This window comes from Ziziphus jujuba, chromosome 3 (genome assembly GCF_031755915.1).
Source record: "Ziziphus jujuba cultivar Dongzao chromosome 3, ASM3175591v1".
NCBI lineage: Eukaryota > Viridiplantae > Streptophyta > Magnoliopsida > Rosales > Rhamnaceae > Ziziphus > Ziziphus jujuba.
This window is the reverse complement of record NC_083381.1, coordinates 31767644-31795417: the sequence shown is the minus strand read 5'-3', so window position 1 is coordinate 31795417 and position 27774 is coordinate 31767644. Positions and strand designations below refer to the sequence as shown.

The following is a 27774-nucleotide window of genomic DNA, read 5'->3' as shown; positions in this document are numbered from 1 at the left end:
TGAATGGCTATGCATATGATGCTCGGCCTGCAAAACACAATGATTATTTTTGCAGTTCCCAAACTCTAACAACAAATAATTGCTGAATTATAATATGTAATTTAATAATGCTGAAGCACTAAAGTAAAGTATACTAAGTTGTCTAAATGATACCTGATGCTTTTATTGGTCAATAATAGAACTAAGCATCTTCCTTAACGCTACCATCTCTTTATTTAATTCATCAACTTTTGCCTCCAAGCAAGCAAGCTAATCAATATCAATATCCAAAACATAAGTCAACATATATTAGTACAACATATGAAATACAAATTTGGGTGCAAGTAACAATTGCATACCCTGAAATTAGCATCTGGAGGGCCACTAGAATGCTCCTCAGCTTTGGACGCATCTTTAGCGCCAACATCTTTAGCGCCAACTATTGGTGCTACAATTGGAGGTGACGTGTAGCGAACTTCATGTATGTCAACTGCTATTGTTCGCCAGTAATCCATAGTCTTCTCCTCATCGGTAGCATCTAACCTCCAGTGCACAACATACTACATGCAATGAAGAAAGGAAAAAAAAGTAAATTTGGAAACTGACTATGGTAATGTAACTTGAATGTAGTCGTACCATGTAGTCTAAACAAAATTTGCCTTACATTGCTATTGGAGGAGAACCAATTATGGACAGCAAAATGGTTCGGTTGCCTTGGAGTATGCCATCCAAGGATCCTCGGACAACGGGTTTCCAACCGGTCGGCAAATTGGTTACCAAAATCAGGGATTGCTTCAAACCCCCACACCTACAAAATACAAATTATAGGTTATTAAATATAAATTTTAAGTAAACGCTACATGTATTAAATATATTACCGTACCTGAAACACCAATGGAAAACCTTTTAGGTCATAATACTGTGATATATTCTTTACTGCACGTCCTCGTCCTCGTTGCTGGAATGCATTGTGGAATGAGTTGATCGTCTCCTTGTAGCTCAGAATGCCCCAAGGGTAGGAATTAAATACGTCGAGATCAGCAACCAAATCAATGAATTTTTTTTTTATTTGAACCTTCGGATCCATTCCGAGTACACCATGAACTAAGAAATATAGTAACGCAATTCTAACAGCATCCCAATCATCCACAAAAAGTGTATCCTTGAATAGTCGTTCCAGTTCGGGCGGTTTCAAGTCACTCTTGTCATCTAGCAACCTCGTGCGCAGCTCATTTCCTTTGGAAATTTGCATATCATACATCGAAGGGTACCTACAAAACTTTAATCCACTAATGAGTGCGAATTCCCACTTCGTAAACCGCACTGCAAATCCGCTGAAGTTAAACTCCAGTACTTCTGGATTGTTGGACACAACTTGTCTGCAAAGTAGGTGATGCACTAACTGACCAGAGAACCGGAGGTTCTTCATGTCAAGTAAGTGTCCAAAACATGTTTTTCTATACTTTTCGAGCTGCTCACTTGTGAGGACACTTGTAATTACTTTGTTCGCCCCTATTGGATTCCTGAATGAATGTGCCCTAACTTTATTTATATCGGCATCCTGCAACATCCGTTCTTTTGGAGCATCGATGGGCTTCAATATGAATTACATAAATGGAACTGACATCAACGATTTAATCATACCCTATTTTTCCACCCTAACTTGATAATAATAATTTCCAACTAAATCTTAAGACATATGGGTTCACATTTTTGCACAAGTGGTAATTACCGATGAAACCATCGGTAATCAACCTACAATGAACTAAAAAAAAAAGCCCGATGGCCTATCGGCAATGACCGATGACCATCGGGTGAAGTTTTTCTTCAGTTTTCACATTCATGAATAAATACTGTCACATGCCTTATCATTTACCGCACAAAACAACAAAAATGAATATAAAACTTACCATATCAGATGGGGGAGAGGAAAGTGGAACGTGCCCTCGAAGTTTGGTACTTTCCGTCTCAGATTTGGATTTCTGCCTAGTAGTACGTTGACGCTTAGAGTCGGGTGCTGCTGCTGTGCTACCACCGCGTCTCTTACTTTCCACCTTCTTAACTCCCTTCTTCGGTTGACGTCGCAAGTTCCTCTTTGGTGCCATTATAAAGTACAACCTACAAATGTACATTGACAACATTAATAAACTTTTATCTACCTTTAACAACATTGTCAACTATGTATACATACATGTATAAATATCCGCAATCCTCAATTTCATACACTCTCTTCCTAAGGATATTGTGCATGCCATAACATTTACTGAACATTTAATGTATAGCAGTGTGCATGCCATCTAAATCTTTCTATCTTCTTCTTCTTTAATTTTTTATTTTTTTCTTTTTTGGGGATAAAGTGTTTGCGTGTTTGCTTCTAGCTAACCATGTACCTAAAATTTTATGCATCGATCTTCTCTCTCTCCTTCTCTCTCTCTCTCTCTCTCTATATATATATATATATATCTATACCTTTAGAAAGTACTAACTCTGGAATTCTCAACTTCAATTCTAATTAATCATAAAGTATTTTTCTCTTATCTCCATGTACTGATTTTTAGTAATAAATTACCCTAGCAAAAAGGAAGAAGAAAAAACTTAAAAGAAAAAAGAAGGTTTGAAAAGCAACTAAGATTTCTAATGCAGCTATAGTCTAAAGTGAGGTTTTAATAGAGCAACCCACAATTGTGGCCAATTATGATGCTACATGCAGAAGCAGATAAAGTGAAATATTAAAATGACTGGAGAAGAAGTAGTCAATTCACCCAAAATAGAAAAACAAAAAAGTGAAGTATAGAGGTGGAAGACTAGATAGAAGCGACGCAACAGACAGATTGTTATAAGCCAATCAAAAGCAGTCCTTAGACTGTATATATACATATCATATTCATGTTATATTTAATTATTTCTTACCATACAATATATGTCTAAAAAATGTGCACAGAAAGTTGTAGACTATAATCTGAACATATAGGTTAAGCTGGACTGCAACATGTCCACCACTTCTATATGAGTATGTCAACTAATGTAGCTACATCTCTTCCCCATAGTGCTTGTGTTTAACCTGATTTGGTTGTAAAAGCTCAGACCTACCGACACCTATATATGCTATACAAATCATTCACTTCATATTTATTTTATCTGTATACAAATCCAAAAAGAAATATAATTAGTTTCCTAAGGGTCAAGTACGTTTTTAAAAAATTCTTCTTTTCAACCCACAAAAGCAGTTTTCTAGACAGAGTTTGAGTATCATGCACTAGTGAGATAACACCTTTAGCTTAAGGATTTAAACTTTGATCAGGGTAAAAATCCTTATATCCCTAAGTTGTAACAAATACATATATATACATATGTTATGTTTTTTTATTACAAACTAACATTATTACAAACTAACATTATTCTTCATCAAATTCATTGATTTCCCTACCTTCATCCTTTATTTATTTTCCATGCTCAGGGATGTCTGTCGATGGAACCCAAAAAAAAAACATTTTTTTATAAAAATTTAAAAAAAAAAATTAAAAAACGACGTGTCGTCTGGGTGTCGTTCATCTCAGACGACATGTTGTTCAATCCATCTTCAACCCTTGTCCGGGTCGACCCGAACCTGCCTAAACCAGTATCGACCCGATTCTTCACCTGGTTATTTCTTCCACCTCCGGCCACCGATCAAGGCCAAACCGGTCCCATTTTTTTCCTCTCTTCATTTCCTACTAATGCCCAATATCAATCTATCCTAAATCTTCAAAAAATAAACCCGCCTAAACCAGTACCGACCCGATTCTTCACCCGGTTATTTCTTCCACCTCCGGCCACCGATCAAGGCCAAATCAGTCCCATTTTTTTCCTCTCTTCATTTCCTACTAATACTCAATATCAATCTATCCTAAATCTTCAAAAAATATAAACACAAAAAATATAAATAAAAACCCACACTCCACGGCAACGAAAGAAATAAACATAAAGCCAAATCCACACAAAAACAACCCACACCGGTCCCACGGCAACAAATAAACAAAAAGATTCTACCAATTACCTTATTCCCTATGCTGAGATGAGATCCTAATGTTTGGCTTTTCCACGACAGCTTCGGTTTGGTTGTTTGTATTTGTGTGTTCGTGTAAAGCCGTTTGTTTGCTTTTTTTGTACTTTTGTATTTGTATGAAAGTGTAAAGACGTTTAGAAAAGGAAAAGTTGATTTTTGTTTGGTTTTAAAAATAAGAGGATATGTAAGTAATTATTTTTTGTTTGAAGGTTATAAGGGATATTAAGGGGTAGATAAAAAAAGAAATGAATTGAGGGGGCAAAATTCATGAAGCTCGGTCCTATAGGGGTATTGGGCCAAATTCCCCTTTATTTATTTATTTTCTAACAGTGACGAGTTTTAATATGGATATTATTGATACCGCTTGATAACAAGCAACCAATTTGGTATTTTATTTATTTTATAATAAAAAAAAAAGAAAAAGGAAAAAAAAAAGCCATTTGGTACTTTAGCTTTTGGTACGCAATTTCAAAAGTCATTTTACTATTTTAAACTTTTATAGTTTTTGCATTTTGTCATTGTAATTCAAAGAAAAAAAAAAAAGTCAGATTTTGCCTCCTAATTTACTGTTTTCTTTCACATGCATTAATCCTAACATGTGATTTTGTCTAATGGGGCACACACATCCATAAAAAAAAAAAAAAATAGAACATAAGAAATAGTTCTCCATGATAGAGTTAAATAAATTGTATAGGATTAATTTCATCAAATTTATTTATCAAAAATGCATAATTGGACTGAAATGATAGAAAACGATAGTTCAAATTTCTGTAGTTTATAAGATAAAATGACAAATGTGTAGTAGTTCATTAAACCTAATTGCATTTAACCCTAAAAAAATTATTATTGATAGTGTGTTTCAACTATCTTTAATACTTGCTTTAATATCCAGAAAATTGGCTAGCTGGTTTTGCCACCATTCTAGAGAAGGCTAGTTAGTTCCACAACCCCACACCCATCTCCTCCTCCCCCCCCCCCCCCCCCCCCCCCCCCCCAACAAAAAAAAAAAGAAAAAAAAAAACATGTTCATTATATTTGTGGGGAATTTCTTGCAACTTAAAATTGTTATTGAAAGAAATAGTTTATTATTCGTATGAGTAAGATCCATAGTGACGGATATAAAAGAGTTCATGGGAAAGAGATTGGGTAGTTGTGGCCACTCATATCTACCAAAAAAATTAAGCAACAAAGTAGCTGATTTTGTTTTTTAAACTAATTAATATGAGTCATGGTCATTCTTTGGAGTCCATTTTTTTTCTTTACCAAGCTCCTATAGGATTATTAGTTCCGTCTTCCTTGTTTACTTTTTGATATGTTTTATTTTGTACCTTGTTCTTTCAAAGGAAAAAAAAAACAAAAATTCCTTTTGTATAATTCCATCTTTTACCAGGGGAAAAAAAAAAGAAAAGAAAAAAGAAAAAAGAAAAACTGCCAATATTAATTTTTGACACTTAACGAATAAAGAGAGAGTTTTAATTACCTGGCTGTGTAATAGATAGAGTACTTTTAATTATATATCCATCTCTCAAAAGGAAGTTATCCTAAGGTCAAAGCGCATGTGTTTGTAATGATTATTAATCCAATTTAGAATCTTGATTAATCCAATTTAGAATCTTTCTATCTATGTTAAAAATAAATAAATAAAGAATGACAAAGACAAAAAAGTTCAATAAAAACTATAAAAAGTTTTAAACCCCTGACCTATTCAAATTAGTAACGTCTGGCATTGTAGACTCTTTTCTATCTCTTAGACACCTGAATTCCAAAGAAAAACCATTATTTCTTCACATATTTTCTGCCTCTCCAAACAAAATCCAGCTCAACACTCTTCGTTTATAATTTGTCTCATTCAATTCCTCGTTCACATTTTCAAACCTGCCTATAGAAAATGCCAAAAAAAGAAAAACAAACTAAAACACTCTCAGGGAGGCTCAAATTCTCTCCTTTCGTCTATGCATTGCTAGCTTTTGTATGTACACCTTTCTCTTGTTTGGTCTTTCAAGTTTATGCCAGGTGGATTTCGAAGCATCTTTTCCTAGTCACCAAAAATCACTTTAACCCCCTCACTTTACTCTTCTTCACTTCGTTTCTTCACAGTTTGAGTTTGTTTGAATATTGAGAGAGTTCTTAGAGATCAGATAGCTGCTGGGAATTACTGCTCCGACGACGACGACGACATGGCCGACGCAAATTCTTCGAACTCAAAACCAGCTACCGGGCGGGAGACCAAAATTGAAGAGAAGAAAGAGAATAACCTTGAGGTGAAGGTATAATCTCTGCAAACATCTTCACCTGATTATATATGTATAAACATATAATATATATATATATATATACAAAATATGCTATAGAACATGTTTGTCTCCTTCCATAATGTGTGCCTCTAATATAAAGTAACATATTGAAAAAGTCTGCAACATATGTTAGTAGCCCACAATCAAAAGGAGCAATTATAGCAAAATTATATGTATAAATATATATATGAATTGCGTATGCTTAATTTTTTTGTGTATATGGATGATTTGTTCATGGATTTTGTGCTGTGCACTTTGTTTTATCTGATTTTATTTTTAGTTTTTTTGGGTGATCGTTGTTTGAATGGTTCATTGTTGGTATAAAATTTTTACCATATGCTTGGCTTTTTATGCATGAATTATAAGAAAATAATTACTTTTCCTCAATTCTAATTACGTTGATATATAGTTTCTTAAATTATTATATATATACCGTAAGATCGATCAGTTATTTTTACATAATCAGCCAATAACGCTTTCTAAACTGACGGCACAAGAAGAAAAATAAGGCTTTTAATTGTTAAAGTTTGATACCTTCAGCCATATAGTTTTAGGGCTAAAAAGAATATTTTACCAGTGAATTTGTAGGGTTTTACAATTTAGATCCAGAATTTTCAAAAATAACAATTTAACCTCCTACAAATTGGTCCAATATTCAATTTTGACTGATTTTGTTCAACAATTTGTAATAGAATACCAAAATATTTTAAGAAAGAAATTAGAATTAGTTAGAATTGATAAATTTGTTACAAATTGGTCTAATATTCAAATTTGATTGGTTTTGTCCTTAAATTAAGAGTAGCGTTTGTGAAGAAAGATATTAGAATTGATCATTAAATAAATTAAGAAAAACAAAATTGTTGTCAATTTGTTTAATCAAAACTGAAAATTAGGCCAATATGCAACCAACTTAAAAATTGATGATCCAAATTATATTTTTAAAAGTTGAAGGCTTAAATTGTAAAACTTTATAAGTCAACATACCAAAATATAATTATTTATTTATTTATTACTTTGATCATTTATTACTTTTTTATAAAAATATTATTTATCACTATTAACTATTAATTACTAGTGGCACCCATACGACATTTAGTAGTTTAATTGGCGACCCTAATAGGGTTGATGGTCCTTAATTATGTTTTTGGTTATAAAAAATTAATATATAATTAAATACATCCAATTAGTATTTGTTATTTAAACATAAGTCCCATTGTTGAGAAATAACAAAACTTTTCTTAATGTATATGTAATTACATATAAAATTTTAATTTGATAGACTATATAGCTCACTTTATAATACATGATATTGATGGTATAATATTAAATAAAAAAAAAAGGAAATGCATAAAATTGTTATTTTTATTTAAAAATAAATCCAATGATATCTACACACATTGTACAATGATACAAGAAAAATCCACTAGAAATAAAAGGATATTTAAAGAGAATAATTATTGTTATTCATTGGCTATGACAGATTGACACTCCATGATCCAATTTTAACATCCATAAATATATATATATATATATATATTTTCCCCCAATTTGTGAAAGTTTACCAAACGTTCTAATGGAATGGATTTAATGTTAATTTTGAATAATACTATAAGCACCATCTAATTTATCAACACCTTTGTTAAAAATATATGTATTATTATTTGATTAGTCTATATTTAATAGTATTTAATCTTTTTAAAGGTTTACTTATATATTTTTAGATTGTAATATTATGTTTATTAATCAAATAATAATATATATATATATATATATATATATTTTTATTAAATATGTTGGTAGATACCATGATGCTGATAGAATTACTCATCAATTTTACTACTAAAAAACGAAGGCACGCATTATTTTTTTCTTTTATTTTTTTAAAAACTGCTACGAAAGTTTGCGGGTTCTGAATGAAAATAAGATAATAAAAATGGAGGCACACATTATTTTTTCTTTTGGTTCGTAAGAACCGTTACAAAAGGTTGCGAGTCTAATAAAATTATAATCATTTTCATTAAAACTTATTTATTACTATTTGAAGAAAACTATATGAAAATGGTATATCTAGATTGTGATTAAAAGTTTTTTCACATAAAAATAGGCATGCTGGGTATGGAGAACAATACAAAAATAAAATAACTATTCCATAGATCTGTTATTCCTGACTATATTGCTATATTTTAAATTTTATGAATATTTATTCAATAAGAATGCTTATTTTCATTCTAAATAATAGTTATTCCTTTTAAAACATAATATCATGTTCTATAGTTTTGAAGATAAATATCTTTACCATACTTTAAATATATATAAATCTAGATTGAATATTCTATACTAAAAAAACAATACATAAATGGAAACATTTTAATTTCTATAAACAGATAATTAATTTAATTCAATATAATAACAAAACATCAAGATGGAAACATTTTAATTTCCATACACAGATAATTCTATTTCATAGAAAATAATCATTGTGCATACCATATATACTTCTATATAAGGACATTTTAAATAACTCTATACATATAAGGACATTTTAAATAACTCTATACATGTTTCTATATTCAATGAAGGCACACATTATTTTATTGTTTTTTTTTTAATCACCACTATCGAAGTTTGCGGATCTAAAATAATAAATAATCATCAAGAAAGTTATTTCTTTCTTACCAAATTGGCTAAAACTTATTTATATAATGTCACTAGAAATTTTAGTAGCAGTAAGAAAAGGTTTGTGAAAACAATTGTTTTCAACTTCTTTTAAAATTGTTTTCCTATTTTTACGATTTCTATATTCTCTATTCTTTAGTATTCTCCTTATCATAAGATATTAATTAATAATTCTCTAGTATATATTAACTGTATAGGTCTAACAATAAGAAAAACAATAAAGTTATTTTTTTTTATTTTTTTTGGGTAATAAAAAACAATAAAGTTATTATTATTATTATTTATTTATTTATTTATTTATTTATTTATTTATTTATTTTTTATAGTAATGATACGGAGAGGACGGGGACATAAACATTAATAGTTCTTCATTTACTAGTCTATTTTTGCGTCGTATTGTCCTTATCTTATACTATTTCACTTAAATCATAACGGCTCCCCATTAGCTGTCCTGATTACTTGTTACCTCATACAGTGGGTTTGTTCTAAGTCCCCTGCTAATTTCTTTGTACAATTTCTACATTCCATACTCTTTTTAGCATTCTTCTTATTATAAGATATAATTATTAATTGTTTTTAATTTAGTGTTCATTTCAATATACATACTATTACTATTATTGTTGTACGGATCTAACTATAAGAAAAACAGTAAATTTATTTATTTATTTGTCAATACAAAAAAAAAAAAGTAAAAGAAAAAGAACACAATAGGTTTACTAGTACTGCTATAAAGACGAGAGGCATAGACTTCGTTGATAGTTTCTCTGTCCATGAATATTGTACCATCTTATCCTTCCATAATAGAAAGATATTTTAGCAGTGTTTGTTTTTATTTTTTTATTATATTAATTTGATAAAGTATTTAGATAAACTCATTAAAAAAAAATTTAATAGTTGTTTTTGTTTTTTTTAAGGTTTTTTTTTTAACGTGACAAAAAAAAAAAAAAAGTTCTAGTAAAAAAGATACTAGAAATGCTCTAGCTCACCACCTCTCCCCATTAATTGTCATGATTGTTTCTTAATTTATACAGTTGGTTTGTTTTAAATCTATCGTTAATTTCTTTGTACAAATTGTACGTTCCGTATTAGTATTCTTCTTAATGTAAGATATAATTATTAATTGTTTTTAATTTAGTATCAATTTTAATGTACCTTTTTTTTAGTAATATCAATTTTAATATACCCACTACCACTACTATTAACCATCTGGGTCTAATTATCAGAAAAACAATAAATAGATTAGAAACACAATAAGGACGATGGCACCTCATTAGCTGCCGTGATTGCTTGGTAGTTGATATGGTGGATTTGTTCCAAGTTCGTTGTTAATTTCCTTGTTTTCTCATGATGGTTCTACTACCGTTGTGTTATATCACAGAAATTCAGGGTTCTTTTCTTTTGGTAATGGACAATTCAGTGCTTGTCCTCACCATCGTCTATTTTCATTTTTTCAAAAGATAAACTGACATTACAAGTAAAGATTAGATAAAAATTAGAAAACTGATATTTATTTGTTACTACTAAAAAGGAACACAAAATAATGAAAGAAGTTATACACATGGCCAATAATATTTAAATACTAAAACATTGCTTTTCATGGTATGAGGCCACACAAGTTTTAACTTTCTTTTGCATTAATTACATTTTGATATATTTAATTTTTAAAATTTTATAATTTAAACCTTAAAATTTTTTACTTGCTTATTAAGTTTGTTACCATTTTAGCTTTGTTATTAATTTTTTATTGTTAGGTACAACAAACATATTATGCAACTAATATTAAATTGTATCAATTTGTAAATTAAAAAATATTAAAATATAAAATATTAAAAATATTTTTAAAATGTTGTACTATTGTACCTTTTACCTTTTTTATTTTTATTTTATTTTATTTTTTTAAATAAGTTAGTATAGATCATCTAACATGTATAAATTGTATCAAACTTTAAAATAGAAGATATTACAAATGTAGATTTTTAAAATTATATTTAAAGTTTTACATCTAATTTTGAAAGATAATATAATTAATTAGTCATGTGAGATGAATGTTAAACTTTGTTAATTAAAAAAAATGTTTAATTATGACAAATTGAATAATTAAAAATCTAAATTGCAGGATAAAAAATTTAAAAGAGCTAACTTGCAAAAAAGATAAATTAAAGTTTTTCATTTGTGCTAGAAATCAAGCATTATTAAAGCACATTAGAAAGTAACAATTAATAATAAATTAAGCTATATATATAATATATATGATATCGTTTTGGTGGCGTTCGTAGGCCATCAAGATTTTGAGACCCGATGATAAGCAGAAGTCGTACACAAAAGAGGAGCTGTTTCGTGGCTTAAACATTACTTTTGCAACAGGGAGGGAGCTTACGGAATCAGTGAGTTTTATTTCTTTTCTTTTTTTTTTTTTTTTTTCAATGACGTATATATATTTATATATATCATATAGCTTTATATATTTTTAATATGTACATATATATATATATATATATATTATAGCTTTATATATTTTTAGTTTGAAATAATAGATATATTTCGTTATTCTACCCCAACTTCAATTTATTTACCAAAAAAAAAAAAAAAACCTTAAATTAGCTTATTGACATGTTTAAAGTATTTGTACAGTATACCTGTACATCTCTATTTATTTTTTATTTTTTTTTTCAATAAAAAAATTATAAGGGACAGAATTAATGTTCTTTTTTTTCTTCTTCTATTATCAGATATTGAAATGAATTTTTAATTTTAATTTCTTGGTTAGTTTAAAAAAAATTATAAAATGAGAGCCTACTATTTTCCGATAAAATCTTCAACCGACAATTATTCACCTATCCAAATAATAATAATAATAATCTTTTTTTCTACTTTCATTATTATTGATTTTTGTTTGAATAATTTTGCAGGAAGCCAATTTCATATCTGAAAGCGTAAATGCAGTTTTCCATAGCCCACTGCATTGGGGTTTTCCAGAAGATGTGGTTAATCAATTCTGCGAGCGGTGCAACAGAACTGGGACTCTATCTTGTTTCTCTCCCAGCTACCGCAAATGGGTATAAATAATATACAATTAATCAATAATTTGTTAATTAATTCCTCCTTTAATATTCATGTTGTTAATTATTTCTTATTTTTCTTCTTTTTCTCATGCTTAATTAATTATTTTGATGATATCCACAACTTTTTTTTTTTCTTTTTTATGTGAAAATTTCAGCTATTAAAATATTCAAGAGAACTGGAAAACGAAGTGTGTTCAAAATGTGGCGTGAAAGGACACAGGACTCAGGGTTGCCCGCTGCCACTCCGTCACAAATGGGTGCCGCATTACATTTTCATTCATATTATATGTTGATTATTTTTATATTATATAAATATATACATATATATATATAATTTATCTATGATGTAGATATCTATAAATTTTTATCATGTACATTTCAATATTGACAATGATTTTTGAAAAAATTATTATCAATATTATTTTATAAAATCGAATATTGATAACAATTTTTTTTAAAACTACCATTTTTAAAATGATTTGCACCATAACATACAAATGGATCATTTGTACTGCAAAATTTTAATATATATATATATATATTTTTTTTGAAATATTAAAATTCATCATGGATATTGATAAATCATCATAAAAGTAATATGTAAGATAGTCTTGAATTAGTAAAAATTTAACCACTGGTTTTTTTATAACGACTCAAAATAGTTTTTTGTTTAAATTTTTTTTTTTTAAATTTTTGCATGCAATCCATAGTACAAAAGCAAATTAATTACATCATTAACATTTTCATTTAGGTATATTTTTCATAAGGGTCCTCAACTTGCTTTTAGATCTACCGTCGTCTATTGTTTATCATTTTGAAATGATTTCTCCACATATGGCATTGTTTTTTTTTTTTTTATTATTTATATATTTTTTATTTTATTTTTTGTTGAAAATTTTCAGCCTAAGATTTCAACTCCCGTGCCAGCTTCTCTGCGACCAGCTCGAGCAGCTGCTGCTGCTGCTAGTATCAGCAGGCCATATGGTCGTGTGGTGAAGAGAAGGAAAGCTCCGCGCTGCAGCCGCTGCGGTGAAACTGGCCATAATTGCAGGAGTTGCAGGATTACCAGTATGTGAAAACATATATATATGATGAAGATCTGGATATCAATAACAAAAAATTACATCATTTTTTTGTTATTTCTGATCTCAGATCAAATACTTTTTGCTAAGAACTTTCTAATCCACCCTTGTTTATGTAGGAGTTTTAAGTTAAGTATTTGTGTGTGCTTTGGGCAAAAATTTATGCTTTTCTTGGAATTAATTAACAAATTTTTTTTTTCCCCTTCTAGATAATATCTTTATCTTGATTGCTTATACACATATATAATATATAAATATATACACATACATATAGTACGGTTTGTTTAGGCGTTTCACAATTTATTAAAATACAGATATGGTTTTAAATTGTCAAAAATTATTATCTATATTAATATTTTAAATAACAGAATCTTCAAAAATTATGTTTGCATTTTTATAAAATATGGATGCCTGTATTGGAAAATTATATATATATATATATATGTATATATATATATATATGTATATCTGTATATATTATTTTTTTATTGTGCATGCTCAATCAATTTATTTTGAAGCGACCAACTTGCTCCACCAACATCAATAGGATGTAAAAGAAAATACATATACGTCACATCAAAATTGGTAGGATGTATGCATCCAACTTATTTTGGATGATAACATGTAGTACAGTAAAATTAAAGTTTTCTTAGGTGGGTATATGTATATATATGTATATATATATATATATATAAAATAATTATATAGTCAGAATATTTTGATATATAGAATAATGATATAATAAGAATATTTTGATTTTATAAAATTATGATACCATGTAAGAAAGTCAACTAAAATAAAAATGACTGATTTAGTTTAATTGATTTGAATTGTATTCCAATTTTATAAAATCAAGATATTTTAAGTGGATAATGATTGTATATTATATATTTATATATATAGAGATATTGGTAGAAAAGTAGTAATAGGTTAAAAAAAAAAAAAATACAAAAGGGTTTAGTTACATATTTTTCTTTGGGAGCCGATCAAGGGTATTATATGTTTGGTCTTCTTTTTTCTTTAATTTTTGCTTTGAAAAATTAAAATAAAAAACAGTTTTCCAAAAACAACTGTTTGATCATATTTTCTATTTTCATTTTTTAAATTAATATTTTAAAAATTATAAATAAAAAAATTATTTTTATTTATTTCATGAAAACAATGTGTATTTAGTCAATAGTATTTGAAAACAGTTTTTAAATTAAAAATAGAAAACAGAAAATATTATTTTAATATTTTTTAAATATTTTTTTATTTGTTTTCTAAAACTGTTTTTGAAATAATAGTTAAACAAATTTATTTTTGTTTTGAAAATAATTTTCTATTTTTTAGAACAAAAAGCTGTTTTAAAACAAATTGGCCAAACAAGCTTTGGTTTAGATTTTCTCTAAATTTCTAAAGAATAATGGCCAAATAATATTGTCTAAAATTATTGGCAAATTTAGTAAGCAAAATCAGTAAATTATGTCATTATTTTTTTTAACAAAATAGTACTCTTTTTTTTTTTGGGTCAAATTCCACCCCCCCCCCCCTTTTTTTTTTTTTTTTTTCTCTCTCTCTCTCTCCTTTCAAAAATACCTTTACCAGATTTAGTTTTTCTCAATTGCTGGTCAAGGCATCTAACAAAAAGTAAATTTTGAATTTACTTTAATCTTAAAATTACCCTGTCATGGATTTGCTAATCAATTGTCAAAGATAACTGATATTTCAACAATTAAAAAAGATACATGAAAGGTGCTAGCATTATTAAAAAAAAATAATAATAATAATAATTGAGTTTTCCTTTAGATTTTGGTGTCCCGATATACATCTATATGATTTCAAATCATATTTCCTTTTACCTTATCCAGTAATTAGAATTCAAAAATAGCTACAAGATTTTGTGAGATTTCTATTCTTGAATTTTGAATAATTGGACTTTTTTTTTTTTTCGTGGGAGAAGAAATTATATATGATCTATAGAATTACGTATACTCAAACCCAATAACAATAATAAATTAATCTGTAAAATATAACCGTAACTCATCTTTCACTTTTATTTTCAGTAAAATAATTAAAATAAAAAATACATTAATTAGAAAAGATAAGAAGTTTTACTACAAAACTAATGTAAAAGAAAAAAAAAATCGTTAATTATTAGTTTAACATACAGAAGGCATTAGGTAGTAAAGCCAGAGCATCTGGCTGTTGCATTCCTCTATATGAGTTCCAAGAATATTTCAGAATTTGAATTAACATTGGGGTGGCATTTATATCAAAATATCAAATATATATTCGTTTGGATCAGTCTGATCAGGAACATTTTCATATCCATGCTTGTACAAATCTGTATAGAAAAAAGAATATATATTTATATATTTTCCTATTTCTTTATGCTTTGTACATTTTCTACATGGAATTGCCCATGATCCATCAGAAAATAACATCTGCATCAAATCCAAGCCACTCATATTGTTGCATATGAGTTTCGTAAGGCTAAAGGGAAGAATAGTAAAGGAGAGATGGGCAGAGTTTCACTTTTCAAACTCATATTCACCAGATGGGCAAGCCAAGCAGCATAGTCTCTTCACAGAAGCTTGAGGATCAAAACAAACCAAATGGACTTTTAACGAGAATTGGCAGCAGAAGGATAATGTAGATTTGAGTTTCTGGTTATGGCTTTGGCAGCATTCCATTCGACGTCAAAAGCATGCTCTAGGCGTTTCTCTACGGACTTAATGAGAGCAGAAGTTCCATATTTTCGAGATTGAAGCTTACCATTGACAGCATATCTACTATAAGGATGAGCGCGTCGGAACTGAGGGCTGTTGTTCAAGAGACTCATGATTTTCTCAGAGTAAACATCATTTCTGTGATTAGCATTATTGCTGTCTTGTTTATCAAACACTTTTCTTTTTCTTATGATAGATGGTGTATTCTTGAACTGGCTGGATAAACTTCTCAATATGGAATCCGGACTGCTTTTGTTGATTGGTAGAGGTGTTTCTCTATCTTGGCTTGTTAATGGACGACGCAAAATTGGAGTAGAAGCTGTCTGGATGTAGCTATCTGTACTTGGAAATCTACCGGTCGCCAAAAATATGTTCAAATCCTCTAGCTGGAGTGGCTTGTAGCACAAGAAACCGAGACACCTATTCCCTAGGTTTCCAGTGGCTTCGACATTATTACTTCTCTTTTGATCAGTTGGCTTACCAAATAATGGACTATTGAAAGAGGTATTTGGGGATCCATAAATTGCTCTCGAAGGCTTGTTAGCAGGTGTATTATGTGATGATTCCCTGAGCACGGCTGCGTTGTTAGGAATTTTCTGATTTCCGTTAGTGGTCAGAAGACACGTAGCTGCACCTTTCCCAAAAGAATTGCTTGTTAATGATGATTTACTCATCATAACATCATCCCCTCTTCTCAGAAACCTATAATTTTCTCCACTTGAAAATTTTACATGAGTTTCCCTTCTTGTAGCAGTTTCTTGACCCGAATCCAGTTTAGAGTTGACTCTCTGCTCAAGATTCTGTTTTACAACCTCAGGATTTCTGCTCTCTGTTGATTGTTGATAATTGTATGAATCAGATCCGGTAGCCAAAATGTAATCTAACTTCTTCCTTAATGAGCAATTCCAGTGATTTTTTATAGAATTCTCAGTCCTATTCAACTCCAAAAAAAGGAAAAAATTAAAGGAAGTTCCTCCACTGTCCAAAACTAGAATGCAATTAACTCAGTTATCCCTCAAATCGCAATAGTTTTGGACACATATTAATGCATTTATCAAGTGTGCTTGGAACATTAATTTCAAATTCTTCTTACAAGTTTTTGACGATACCTTCCCTGCAGAATCTTTGCAATTTCAGCCCACTTGTTCCCATATATTTTATGAGCCTTAATGAGAGTCAGTTCCTCTTCTTTAGTCCATGCAGTTCTTTTAATATCCGGATTCAAATGGTTGTGCCACCTGAGCAAAACAAGTCATGAGTTATACTCAGTTTATCAATTTGTTCTTTCCAAATAGAGAGGAAAATGAAAAAGAACCAAAGGAGAAAGATCTTTAGCATTCATCAGAAAAAAAATTGCTTTTTGACCACTTAAAAACAGCTATAGGATAGAAAAACTTAATACAGAAATTAACAATTGAAGATTGCACTAAAGTGTTCTACTACCTTTCTCGGCATTGCTTGCCTATACGGCCTGGCAAGAACTTGGCAATCTCAGACCATTTCTTTTTTCCCCACTTCTGGACCAATTCAATGATTCGGTCATCTTCCTGGATTTCACAAACAAAAGAAACAAATCATCACAGGAATATATATAACACGTAAACAACGCAGTCATGTTTGTTCTGAAATCAAACAAATTGCATAGTAATTCATTTTGCACCTCCTTGGTCCAGGGCCCTTTAACAAGTTCGGGATTTAGAACTTTCTGCCAGCGATGCAGGCACTGAACATCTGTTCTATCAGGAAGACATTCAGCTGCAAAAGTAAGGATTATAAAACTTTTTTTAAAAACCAATATCTACTCCCAGACAAAGAGAAAGAAGGGTTTATAGTTACATAAAAGTATTCTTACTTGTGGCAAAATAAAAACTAATTAAAGAGATGACAGAAAAATAATCAAAATCATCTATTTGAGCATACGCACCAATCTTTTTCCAGCTTTTGGCATTGTATGTTTGGACTGCATTAGTTAAAATATTATCCTGTTAAGAAGGAAACAAGATGCGTACGGTTACCACTTAATAAAATGTGAATCACGAAGTGATTATGATTTTCCTTACACTGACAGAAACTGAAATTCTCCATGTAAATAACAATTAAGCACCCAAACTACGTAGTTCATTATGATACAAGTCTCTTACTAAAAAGAGGCAAGCACGCACAGGAAATCTATTCATTAAATCAAGCTCAACTAATCAAACCTCAATGGTTTCACTGAAATTTTGACAATCAAAGAGCAATGCATATCAAATTCCTGATTCAATTATCAATCAGTCTCAGCTACAACGATACCATTCATAAATCTAAGAACTATCCAACAGCTTGAAGCTAGATACTTACCTCCTCCTCTGTCCAGCCACCTTTCTTTGATCGTCTTGTAGGACCTATTATCCTCCTAAATGATAATGCATCAAAAATTAATCACATCTCATAGTTTATGCCCTAATGCAAGACACTAATTTGGATTCATAAATGACAACTAGCATAGTGAATACACGACATTTTAATTTTAAATTTGGTGGAGTTCCTCAATGGAAAAAAGAACACCCACAAAACCAAATATTAAGAATCAATAGTGTGCTCCATATTTTTTAAAGAGCACAATGAAGAAAAGAACTCTATAATTTCTAGTAATTATGTCAATTCTCAGCTAAACCATATGCCATGAAACCTTTATAGTATAACCCCAGCTATAAATAAGTAAAACCAAATCCTAACACTTCATGTTACAAGAAAGCAATTTTTTAAAATTGTAAATAAATACCTCAAAATTTAAATTAGAAAAGAAATACAAACCCTTGAACAGAGGCCGGCTGGGGTACCAAATAATCACAACTCTTATCAGATTCAGAAGGACTTGAAGAAATTAAACCCTCCTCCTTTTCCATATTAGCTAATAAGCTGTTTCTTGCATAATTTTGCTCAACAAAAATAAAAAGTTTCACTTTTTTTTTTTTTTTCAATGTTCAACTCCAATTTAATCAGACTTTAAATTCCAAAACCCAAACCCTAACTCACATTCTTAAAAACTTAATCCCCACTCAAAAATTAAAAATCAACAACACAAAAATAAATAAATAAATAAATAAATAACTAAAAGATCTCAGACCCTTCAAAATTCAACGGTCATGATCACAAACAACAAACAATGAGAAAACAAAATAGAAAAGAAAAGAGCAAAAAGCAAAATCAAAGGGAATGTTTTTGAGTATTTTGAAGGAAAATCCAGAAGAGTTTTTTTTTTTTTTTTTAATTTTATTTTTTGCTCTTAGCTTTTATGAAAAACGCGGTTTTCGAAACTCTTGTAACGGCTAAGAAAATAAAGCCAAAAAGAGACAGAGAAAGAGAGTAAAAATGTAAATCAATCAGTTAGTATTTGGGTGTTTGGAAAGAGAGAAAGAGAGCAAGAGGGCTTGGAAAACAAGCCATTGTTAGATTGACGGTGAGAGAGAAGAGAGAGCGACGGAGAAGGAAGAGAGAGAAAGTTAGCGGGAAAGTGAGAGAAAAAGAGAGTTTAGAGAGAGACTGACACAGAGAAGAAATAGAAAGAGAGTGATCCCAAACGGCAACGTAATTTATGTGTTCAAGCTTTCCACGTTTGAGTGTGTTTTTGTTTTTGTTTTTTGTTTTTATTTTTATTTTTTATTGTTTTTATTTTTTGTGTTTTAAAAAAGCCCTTTTTGATAAAGTGACGTAGTTCTCCAAACCGAACTGTTTTTTGAAATTTTTGATAAAAACTTGTTTTTGAACTTTTTTTTTTTTTTTTTTAGCTTTTCTTGTTTTTTGAACTTAATTGTACAAAATTTGCATGCCTCTCTATCCACAACTAAACTATTCTTTTTTATGTTATTTATTGGTTTTTTTTAACATAAAAATTGAAAATATATTTGGAATAATTTCTTTTTCTATAATTTTTAAAAATTGTTTTCTGAATATTAAATTAATGGATATAATAACTATTGTAAGTTAATTTGATTAGAGAAAAAGATAGACAAAGATTTGAGAAAAAGATAATTTAGTCTTATATTAATTTTCCTTTTAGCTTAAAACAAAAAATGCTAGTTTTTATTTGATTGATTCGTTTTCCTAAATGGTCTTTACACTTTGAGAACTATTAGAAACTTAAATCAAGCATACCTTTTGGTTCTATTAAATTAAAAAGAACCGAACAAATAGAATGAGAAATAAAAAACAATTTGTAATTTTTAAATTTGATATTATTTTTAATTTTATTATTTAGATGCCTTGACTTGTCACCCATTATTTTACATATATGAGTTCTATTAAATGATGATCCTATTTATTAATTTGAATTTATATTATCATGTTATTCATGAATATCTAAAACAAATATCTTAATTTTTGAAAAAGCATAATTCTTTTTTTTTTTTCCGAAATAATCAAATAGCGTAATATACACATGCAGTTTTTGAATTGGAGAAAACTGTTTTTTCTTTTAAATATAAATTTTAAAAAATTAACATTAAGAATAACAAGGTCTAAAAACAGTGTTAAATTGAGATTAATAGTAGATGCTAATTTATGGTAGGTTAATTGGCTTGCAATATCCAAATGTAAGTTTATAACTGGATCCACCGTAAGAATAACTTGGCATAATTGTTACTATTTTACTACTCTTTTTTAAAATGAATTATTTTATTTTATTTGTTTTTATGATTATAGTACTAGGATCTTAGTTGGCCAATAACATATATTCTTAGAATTATTATGGGTTTTAATTAACTCAATAAATTTATCAAAATAAAATTAACTCAATCAAACTCTTTAAAAAATATAGGAATTCAAATTTCTAACTTTAATAATGTTCAAATAATCAATAGATTTTTGTTACTTTTCCAATAACAATTAAATAAGCAATAGACTTTTGTTATTTTTCAATAACTTTTTAATAAGTTATCATCCGCGTTATTGTAATAAAGACATTCTGAACAATTTTATAGGAGTTATTGTGAGTTGTCAACTTTTCTCTCATCAGAATAAAAATAAAAAAAGGTTTTAGAATTTTATGTCAGAAAATATTTAAAAAAATAGTAATTTTTAATATAGAGGATTTGAATTCTAAACTTATTTAGAAAAGGGACAAAAAAAAAAAAAAAAGCAGCTTTAGGACTTGGTGGATGCAAAGATAATCTTTACAGGTTATAAGCATACTAGCCTTTTGGAGAGAGAAAAAAAAAAAAAAGTACTAAAAGTTTCCAAGTCACATAATTAATGAATATCCAAAAAAAGAAAAGTTTACATAATCAATTCATGATATAAAAAATTCACCAAGTTTGTACATGTAAAGTTATGGACCATCAAACCTTATTATAAAAAAAAAATAATAATAGTAATAACTGAAAGCTGCAGTGCAAAGTCAAACAAAGATATTCAAAAAAAAAAAAAAAAAAAAAGGCAAACAAAGATATCAAAAATCTCAATTTTATTGGCCAATTTTTTATATTTAGCATCCCAAATTCCAATAGAGTTCTATGTTTGGCAATGAAATCATTTAGTATCGAAGAAGCTATCAAGGTGACATAATTTTATTTTATTTTTTTTTGAAAGGCAAGGTGACTTAATTAATCAATATCAAAAAAAGAAAAAATTGACATAATTACTCCTTGAAATTAAAAATCCACGAAATTTGTAATTGTATACATGGAATTATGGACCACCAAACCTTATTATAAAAAAAAAAAATAATAATAATAATAACTCCAAGCTCAATTTGATCCGTTCCAATGGAGTTCTAAATCAAGTAGGCTTAGGAAAGAAGCAACAAATTTTCTATATTGTCGTTTCAATTCTTGTTGTCGTTGCCCCACCATTCTTCCCAAAAAAAAAAAAAAAAAGGTAAAATTGTGAAGCTCAAAGATTCAACAATGGCGAATCGTCACGACGATTATTATCAAAGCAGAAGAATAAGAAAAAGCCAGGAGGACGACACAATGCAGGGATCGAACGGCGTCATATTGATGACTTCGGGGTTTACATTCCTCTACTCAAACTCGCTCGGTTGATGGATAAAAGCTCCGTTGAGTATTATAGATTGACGTGGGATGCTCTTCGCAAATCCATAAACGGCCTCGTCAACAAATCAACGCTTCCAATATCAAATACATAATCCCCGAACTGTTTTCCGAGAATCTGATCCGTGGAAGAGGGCTTTTCTGCCGCGCGTGTATGAAATCTCAGATGGCATCGCCTGGATTCACATAGGTTCTTGCCGCATTGGTTTCTGTGGTCAACACTAAGTCTCCTCAAGTGGGTCATCTTCTATTGAGAAGGATTGCGTTGCGACTCAAAAGGGCATGTAAGAGGAATGACAATCCCCAATTACTTGCCGCTGTTAAGTTCATAGCACACCTTGTGAACCAGCAAGTGGCTCATGAGATTCGTGCATTGGAATTGCTTGCTGTTTTGCTGGACAATCCTACTGCTGATAGTGTTGAAGTTGCTGTTGGGTTTGTCACCGAGTGTGGGTCAATGCTTCAGGACCGTTCACCTAAAGGTTTGCATGATGGGTTTGCCTTTTGCTTTTGAACTATTTTATCGTTTGTTTGTTTTGTTTTGTTTCGGTTTTTTTTTTTTTTTTTTTTTTCCTCTCTTTACTTTGTTAATGCATTTTTACATTGTTGTGATTGATTCATATGCATGCTGTCTAGATTAGTAGTATCTAGAGAAGAAAATTTGTCTATGATGGTGCACTAAAGAAATAAATCATACATTTTGTGGTTTTAAATGCTTTTCTCATTGTTGTTGTTGGAAAAAATTTTCTCTTGTGGAGACACGTAGATATTTTGGTATGCATTTCTCTGCCAAAAATTCAATTTATGCTTTTAATTGCTTCTGTCATTGTTGTTATATGAAGAAAAGTTTTGTTGTGGTTTATGTATATATTTTGGCACGCATTGGTAGACATTTTTCTGGTCTTAAAAGCTCTTTAATGATAGAATTTTCAGATTTTAGGATAATGTATGGAGTTTTTCCTTGTTTGGGTTTTCCCCTTTAGTAGTTACCCTTTAATTTTAATTTTTTTTCCCCTTTTCTTTTCGGGTATTATTTCATGTGTTGATGGTTCACGTTTGGCTATTCAGGCTTATCTCTGAAGGTTCATGTCCATTTTACAATTGCTTTTAGTTAAATATGTCGGTCATCATAGTTTGTTATCACTACAGAGAATTCTTCATGAAGAAGAAATTGATAAAAGGGTTCAATTTTTTTTATTGAAGTATCTGCAATAAGGAAAGCAAAGTTTCAGGGCAACCCAGCTGTTCGTCCAGGATCAGTCCTTGTAGAGCTGGAAGATCAGCTGAGACACGAGATTTCTCTAGAAGAGGAGATAGATCTGGAAATTACTCTTGCACATTTTCAAACCAGACCTTAATTTCCTTGAGAATGAGAAACATTATGGAGGATTGAAGAAAAACATACTTGGTTATGAGTCTATAGGTTCTGATGCAGCTTCAGAAGGTGATGACGATGACAATGACAGCAATGAGGAAGAGGAAGATGTAGAAATAGATGCAGAGGAGCTGATGGAAATAGAAGACAAGACAGACAGATCTTCTAAATCTTCAAAGGACAATTTACCTAACAGTGCAAATCTCGAAGCTTGGTAGTGGCTTTGAAGTTTGTTTTGAATTTCTGAGCTCTGAAGCTCGCAAGAAGCTCTGAAGTTCATATCTGAAGCTCTTTTTGCTTGATTTGTTTTCAAATTTCTTTCTATTCGTTTTCTTCAAATCTGCATATTGAAGGAGAAGAATTGCTTTTAATTTCGCTCGCTCAAAGCCCTCTCGTTTCTTTCTTGTTTGAAGCACTTGTCTATTTCTTTGTCTTCTTCAATTTCAAGAATCAAGGTATTTTCTTCTTCTTATTTGATGGTTGAGATTTGGTTATTTTTTATTTAAATTTAATGATGGTTGAATTAGATTTGATTATTGTTCATATTTGTGCTTAATTTTACTTATTCGTGCATAATTTTGCTATATATGTTCCCACATGCTCATCATGTGTAATATGTTGCTTGTTACATCAGAAAAACACAGTAATGCTGTAGTATATCTTTGTGAACCTTTAGGTTTTTCAGCACCATATATAGAATTAGAAGCTCTTTTTTTTTTTTTTTTTTTTTTTTTTTTTTTTTTTGTGGGTTTACTTGGTAATTATGTATTTCTCTGTTTATAAGTCAATTTTATGGGCACTTTGGTTTCCTTTCAATTCATGCACATTCTATGGGTCAAATTGAGCTTCTGTTGAATTGCATTTAATGTATCTCTTGATTATGCTGGCAGCCTAGCCACATGATTGAGTGTTTAGTAATTTGGATATGATGGATAATCATCTCTTTAGTATTGTGTCTGGCCTTCGAGGGTTTCTTTCTCTATAGGATGCTTTGACTGAGCTCTATGAGGGTTAAATTCTCTTCAAATCCACAACTTTGGTTTAGTTTCTGGCTAGAATTTTCATTATGGATGCCTTTATAACTTATAAATATCTTAGAATTTTTCTCTCTGTTATCTTTTCAGAAGAAAAAAAGAGAACTGATAACACCATAACTTTCATAAAAAATTATTACCTTGAAATATATGCACAATTACACACACACACACACACACACACACACACACACACACACACACACACACACATATAGGTAATAGCCTCTAATGTTAAGCACCTAAAATACCCTTGCTGCTCAAGAGCCTTTCATCTCCATTTACAGAATTCCATATTGGTAATAAAAACTTTATCCAAAAAATAAAATAGGAACAAGAATATTTACCTGTCCACTCATTGCTTTTTGTGTAGTCTATACCAAGGATTAAATTTGATGATTCAGGGTCAGCTTCTCTTAGTGCAGAAATAACCTGTCAGTATATGAATTGATCTAGTCATTAAATGTTTGTATTGCAGCATCTTGATATGGCTAAACATAACTTTTGGTAAATATGATTAAAGATAACTGGTAGTTGCTGCAAAAGGAATTAGGTCTTGGACTCTCATATGGGTACAAATTGGTTTTGGTAACATAGAATAGTTGGGATGTGAAGCTGTGAGATTAATAAATATTGCCTTGGTAAATTCTGGCTGCTTTCTTTACAATCAGATTGTAGTGTTTACAATCTGATTGGAATGTGTAGCTTTTTATTTGTAGGCATTGTCAGACAAAGATTCCCTTTTACATAATGACATCAGATGACACACATTCCCTGTAGTTTGCCACTTTCAGGACCAAATTCTTATTTTGAAATGGAACCGACACAAGCAAAGCTTCTAACGCAGGTATGACTGGCTATTGATGCCTTACTGGAAAAAGCTTTATACATATGTAATCTGAGCATGTCAAATTCGCCATTGCTTACAGGAAAAAGTTACATGCTTGGATGATAATGATGCCCAGCTTGCTCTGGAACCACATAATAAGTACACAATACAAGAAGCCTTCATGCATGGTTTTATTTTATATATAGATAATGCATATAAGCTTAATGTCATGTTTTTGTCAATTAATGATTTGAAGCATTTATATTTTTTTTACTTCAACAGTCAATTTACATATGATCCTTTACCACTTTGCCCTGTAATAGACCAAACCTCATGGCCATGGCAATGTGCATTGACTACTGTAGTCCGGTGGCCTTCTAAATTCTTAGTATGTCATAACTGTTTACCTAATCTCTTTAGTTTGTCCATCTGTCTCTAGCATCACCTTTATGTTTTATTTTATATTATAATAGCAAACTTTAATCTAGGCATGCAGTGGTTTAACCATGAGATCCATTTAATTGATGCTGTGTAGGTACTTGTATGCTTGAAATTAGCATGCATGTATGGCTTGCTAGAAAGGCAAAAATATCTATGTATGTGTATATGTGTGGTTCCAGCATGTCTAACACACTTAACTGATAACTGCCTTTAAAATGGAATAAATATTATAGTGATCGAAATATTGAAAATATTTTACTGTCTTTACTATGGCACTTCCATCTAATACTATGGCACTTCCATCTAATGAGAGTTTGATCGGATTGCAATATATTTTATTAACCTGAATAGTCAGTTTTCTTTTTGTATTGTTGCTTTTGGAAGTTTATAGTTATATTGTCATCATGTTGCCAATTTCACGTAATCTGCAGAAGGTCATGATTTTAACAGTCTTTTCTTTTTCACAGGCGCGATGCTGGTTTGAGATGGCTTCTATTTTTCCCAGATACAAATAGACTTCTGTTCAATATCATTTGCTTGCACTAATGTCTAATTGTATTATCTATTTATCAAGTTAGTTCCCTTGCTGTTCCATGGAAAGCAAAAGAAGCCGTTGCAGGAATTACCCGACTTACTCATGCTGCTGGTATACAGCTTCTTCCACCCCCTCCATTTTATATTACAAATAGAAGAAAAAAGGGTTTTGTAGGGTAGCTAGGACCATTATCTGCTTCAAATAATGAATTATAGCTTAATTAATATAGTACATATAGAGATATAGTTGATATGGTTGAAGGGTTTTTAAGCATTGTGAGAATGAAAAATATTGGGGCTTTACTGCCATAAAATCTGCAGCAGGATAGTTATCTTCTTTTATATATTATAATAGATAATACATTGATAATGCATTAAGCGGGGTCAAACATGTCCTGTTTCAAGTTTAAGAGTTTATTTCATACCAAATTTATACATTGTTTTAAGAGTTTAATTCATACCAAATTTATACATTGTTTTTTGTTATACAGTACTGATCTTTTAATTTGTCAACTGATGGTTTTTTAGTCATATATAGTACTGATCTTTCAGCTTGTTACTGTGCATATAATTAGAATTGTTGAAGACTTGGTTTCTTCATTTATCAATAATGTGACACTTGCAGCCAAGTACTCGAGGACCCGGCTAATGAAATTTATGGTGCTCATGCTTTCACCCTTTGACACAACTTTCAAATGAGAAGTGCAAGCGATGTGGTTTCTACAAGGAAGACTCTTTGATTATGTCAGATGACATATTTGATGAGTGGAAATTAAGTTAATAGAAATCATATTTTGCACAACTTTTTATCAATTGATGGAATTTGCTCAAGTTTGTATTTTATTACATGGGGTTTTGAATTTGCTCAAGTTAATAGAAATCATATATTGCACACACACACACACACACACACACACATATATATATATATATATCTATATATAGAGTAGTTCTGTGGTACGGACCGGTCCACACCATAGAATTTTCCTATATGTATATATATCTATATATTATTAAGTTATTTGTATTAAAAAATTATTACAAATTAAAATTGTTATATATGAATAAAAATGATTTTAAAGCTAAATTGCTTTAGCCATAGCAATGCTTTTAGCTATAGCATAATTGATGCCAAATGTAAAATAATTGTGGTCAATTGTGATGAGGTTTGGCAACAACAAATGGTTGTAACTAAAAGTATTCTTGTTGTAACTAAAAGCTATCTTAGTTGATGCCAAATGTAAAATAGTTATGGCCTTCATGACTTTTGGCAACAACAAAATATTGGGGCTAAAAGCACTTTTAGTCCAAATATTAAGGTTGAGGTGAGAAGTTTTCAGCCATGGGATTATTGGTCATAATATTAGAAATGCTACATTATTGATGCTTACTGCGCACTATACCTGTCATACTTCGGGTTCATAGTTTCTAAAGGATGGCCATACATATATGCATGCTAATTCGTAATGATAGCTATCCTATGGCCAAGGGAGGATACGACTAATGCTCACTCTACATTATATTTGCCTATCCTCTCTCAACACAGCTTACAAAGGACGACCATGAACAGAACTTGTGTGCTTATCCATATTATAATAAACAACAATCCTGCGATGAAAGAAGGGACGGTTGATGCTCACTGTGCAACTATATTTGCCAACTTTTAGGTCCATGACATCC

The 27774-nt window shown here is 30.1% G+C and overlaps 3 protein-coding genes and 1 long non-coding RNA gene across 6 annotated transcripts; 2 read left to right on the top strand and 2 right to left on the bottom strand.

The window, feature by feature from the left end:
- Positions 1 to 162: 162 nt before the first annotated feature.
- On the bottom strand, positions 163 to 1160 carry LOC132803185 (uncharacterized). The gene is made up of 4 exons (XM_060815459.1): positions 863 to 1160; positions 644 to 787; positions 339 to 539; positions 163 to 249 (listed from the first exon to the last, which is right to left on the bottom strand). Exons 1-4 carry the CDS (start codon positions 1064 to 1066, stop codon positions 163 to 165), a joined length of 636 nt encoding a protein of 211 aa, XP_060671442.1. The 5' UTR covers positions 1067 to 1160.
- Positions 1161 to 6037: 4877 nt separating this feature from the next.
- LOC132803352 (uncharacterized) lies at positions 6038 to 13340 on the top strand. Its single transcript, XM_060816078.1, has 5 exons — positions 6038 to 6291; positions 11271 to 11378; positions 11904 to 12050; positions 12212 to 12313; positions 12959 to 13340. The coding sequence occupies exons 1-5, from the start codon at positions 6202 to 6204 to the stop codon at positions 13130 to 13132; spliced, it is 621 nt and encodes a 206-aa protein (XP_060672061.1). The 5' UTR covers positions 6038 to 6201; the 3' UTR covers positions 13133 to 13340.
- A 2168-nt stretch (positions 13341 to 15508) lies between these two features.
- LOC132803184 (transcription factor MYB3R-5) lies at positions 15509 to 18737 on the bottom strand. Its single transcript, XM_060815458.1, has 7 exons — positions 18646 to 18737; positions 18190 to 18244; positions 17774 to 17831; positions 17510 to 17604; positions 17293 to 17396; positions 16959 to 17087; positions 15509 to 16782 (listed from the first exon to the last, which is right to left on the bottom strand). Exons 1-7 carry the CDS (start codon positions 18735 to 18737, stop codon positions 15744 to 15746), a joined length of 1572 nt encoding a protein of 523 aa, XP_060671441.1. The 3' UTR covers positions 15509 to 15743.
- Positions 18738 to 21575: 2838 nt separating this feature from the next.
- LOC132803207 (uncharacterized) lies at positions 21576 to 26940 on the top strand. 3 transcript variants are annotated; one of them, XR_009638232.1, is made up of 4 exons: positions 21576 to 22363; positions 23085 to 25507; positions 26028 to 26206; positions 26720 to 26940. It is a non-coding gene; the product is annotated as an uncharacterized LOC132803207 (long non-coding RNA). The 3 variants fall into 3 exon arrangements; XR_009638230.1 differs by having other exon boundaries at positions 23085 to 26206; XR_009638231.1 differs by having other exon boundaries at positions 22950 to 26206.
- Positions 26941 to 27774: the final 834 nt, after the last annotated feature.

Excerpts from the sequence above, each read along its gene's own strand:
- LOC132803185 (XM_060815459.1), bottom strand. The coding sequence starts at position 1,066 with ATGGATCCGAAGGTTCAAATAAAAAAAAAATTCATTGATTTGGTTGCT. Across the intron at positions 540-643 it reads GGTTCTCCTCCAATAGCAAT|TATGTTGTGCACTGGAGGTT; the intron begins GTAAGGCAAATT and ends CATTGCATGTAG. Across the intron at positions 250-338 it reads CTCCAGATGCTAATTTCAGG|CTTGCTTGCTTGGAGGCAAA; the intron begins GTATGCAATTGT and ends GATATTGATTAG.
- LOC132803352 (XM_060816078.1), top strand. The coding sequence starts at position 6,202 with ATGGCCGACGCAAATTCTTCGAACTCAAAACCAGCTACCGGGCGGGAG. Across the intron at positions 12,051-12,211 it reads CTCCCAGCTACCGCAAATGG|CTATTAAAATATTCAAGAGA; the intron begins GTATAAATAATA and ends TGAAAATTTCAG. Across the intron at positions 12,314-12,958 it reads TGCCACTCCGTCACAAATGG|CCTAAGATTTCAACTCCCGT; the intron begins GTGCCGCATTAC and ends GAAAATTTTCAG.
- LOC132803184 (XM_060815458.1), bottom strand. The coding sequence starts at position 18,737 with ATGGAAAAGGAGGAGGGTTTAATTTCTTCAAGTCCTTCTGAATCTGAT. Across the intron at positions 18,245-18,645 it reads CAGCCGGCCTCTGTTCAAGG|GAGGATAATAGGTCCTACAA; the intron begins GTTTGTATTTCT and ends ATTATCATTTAG. Across the intron at positions 17,088-17,292 it reads GGCAAGCAATGCCGAGAAAG|GTGGCACAACCATTTGAATC; the intron begins GTAGTAGAACAC and ends TGTTTTGCTCAG.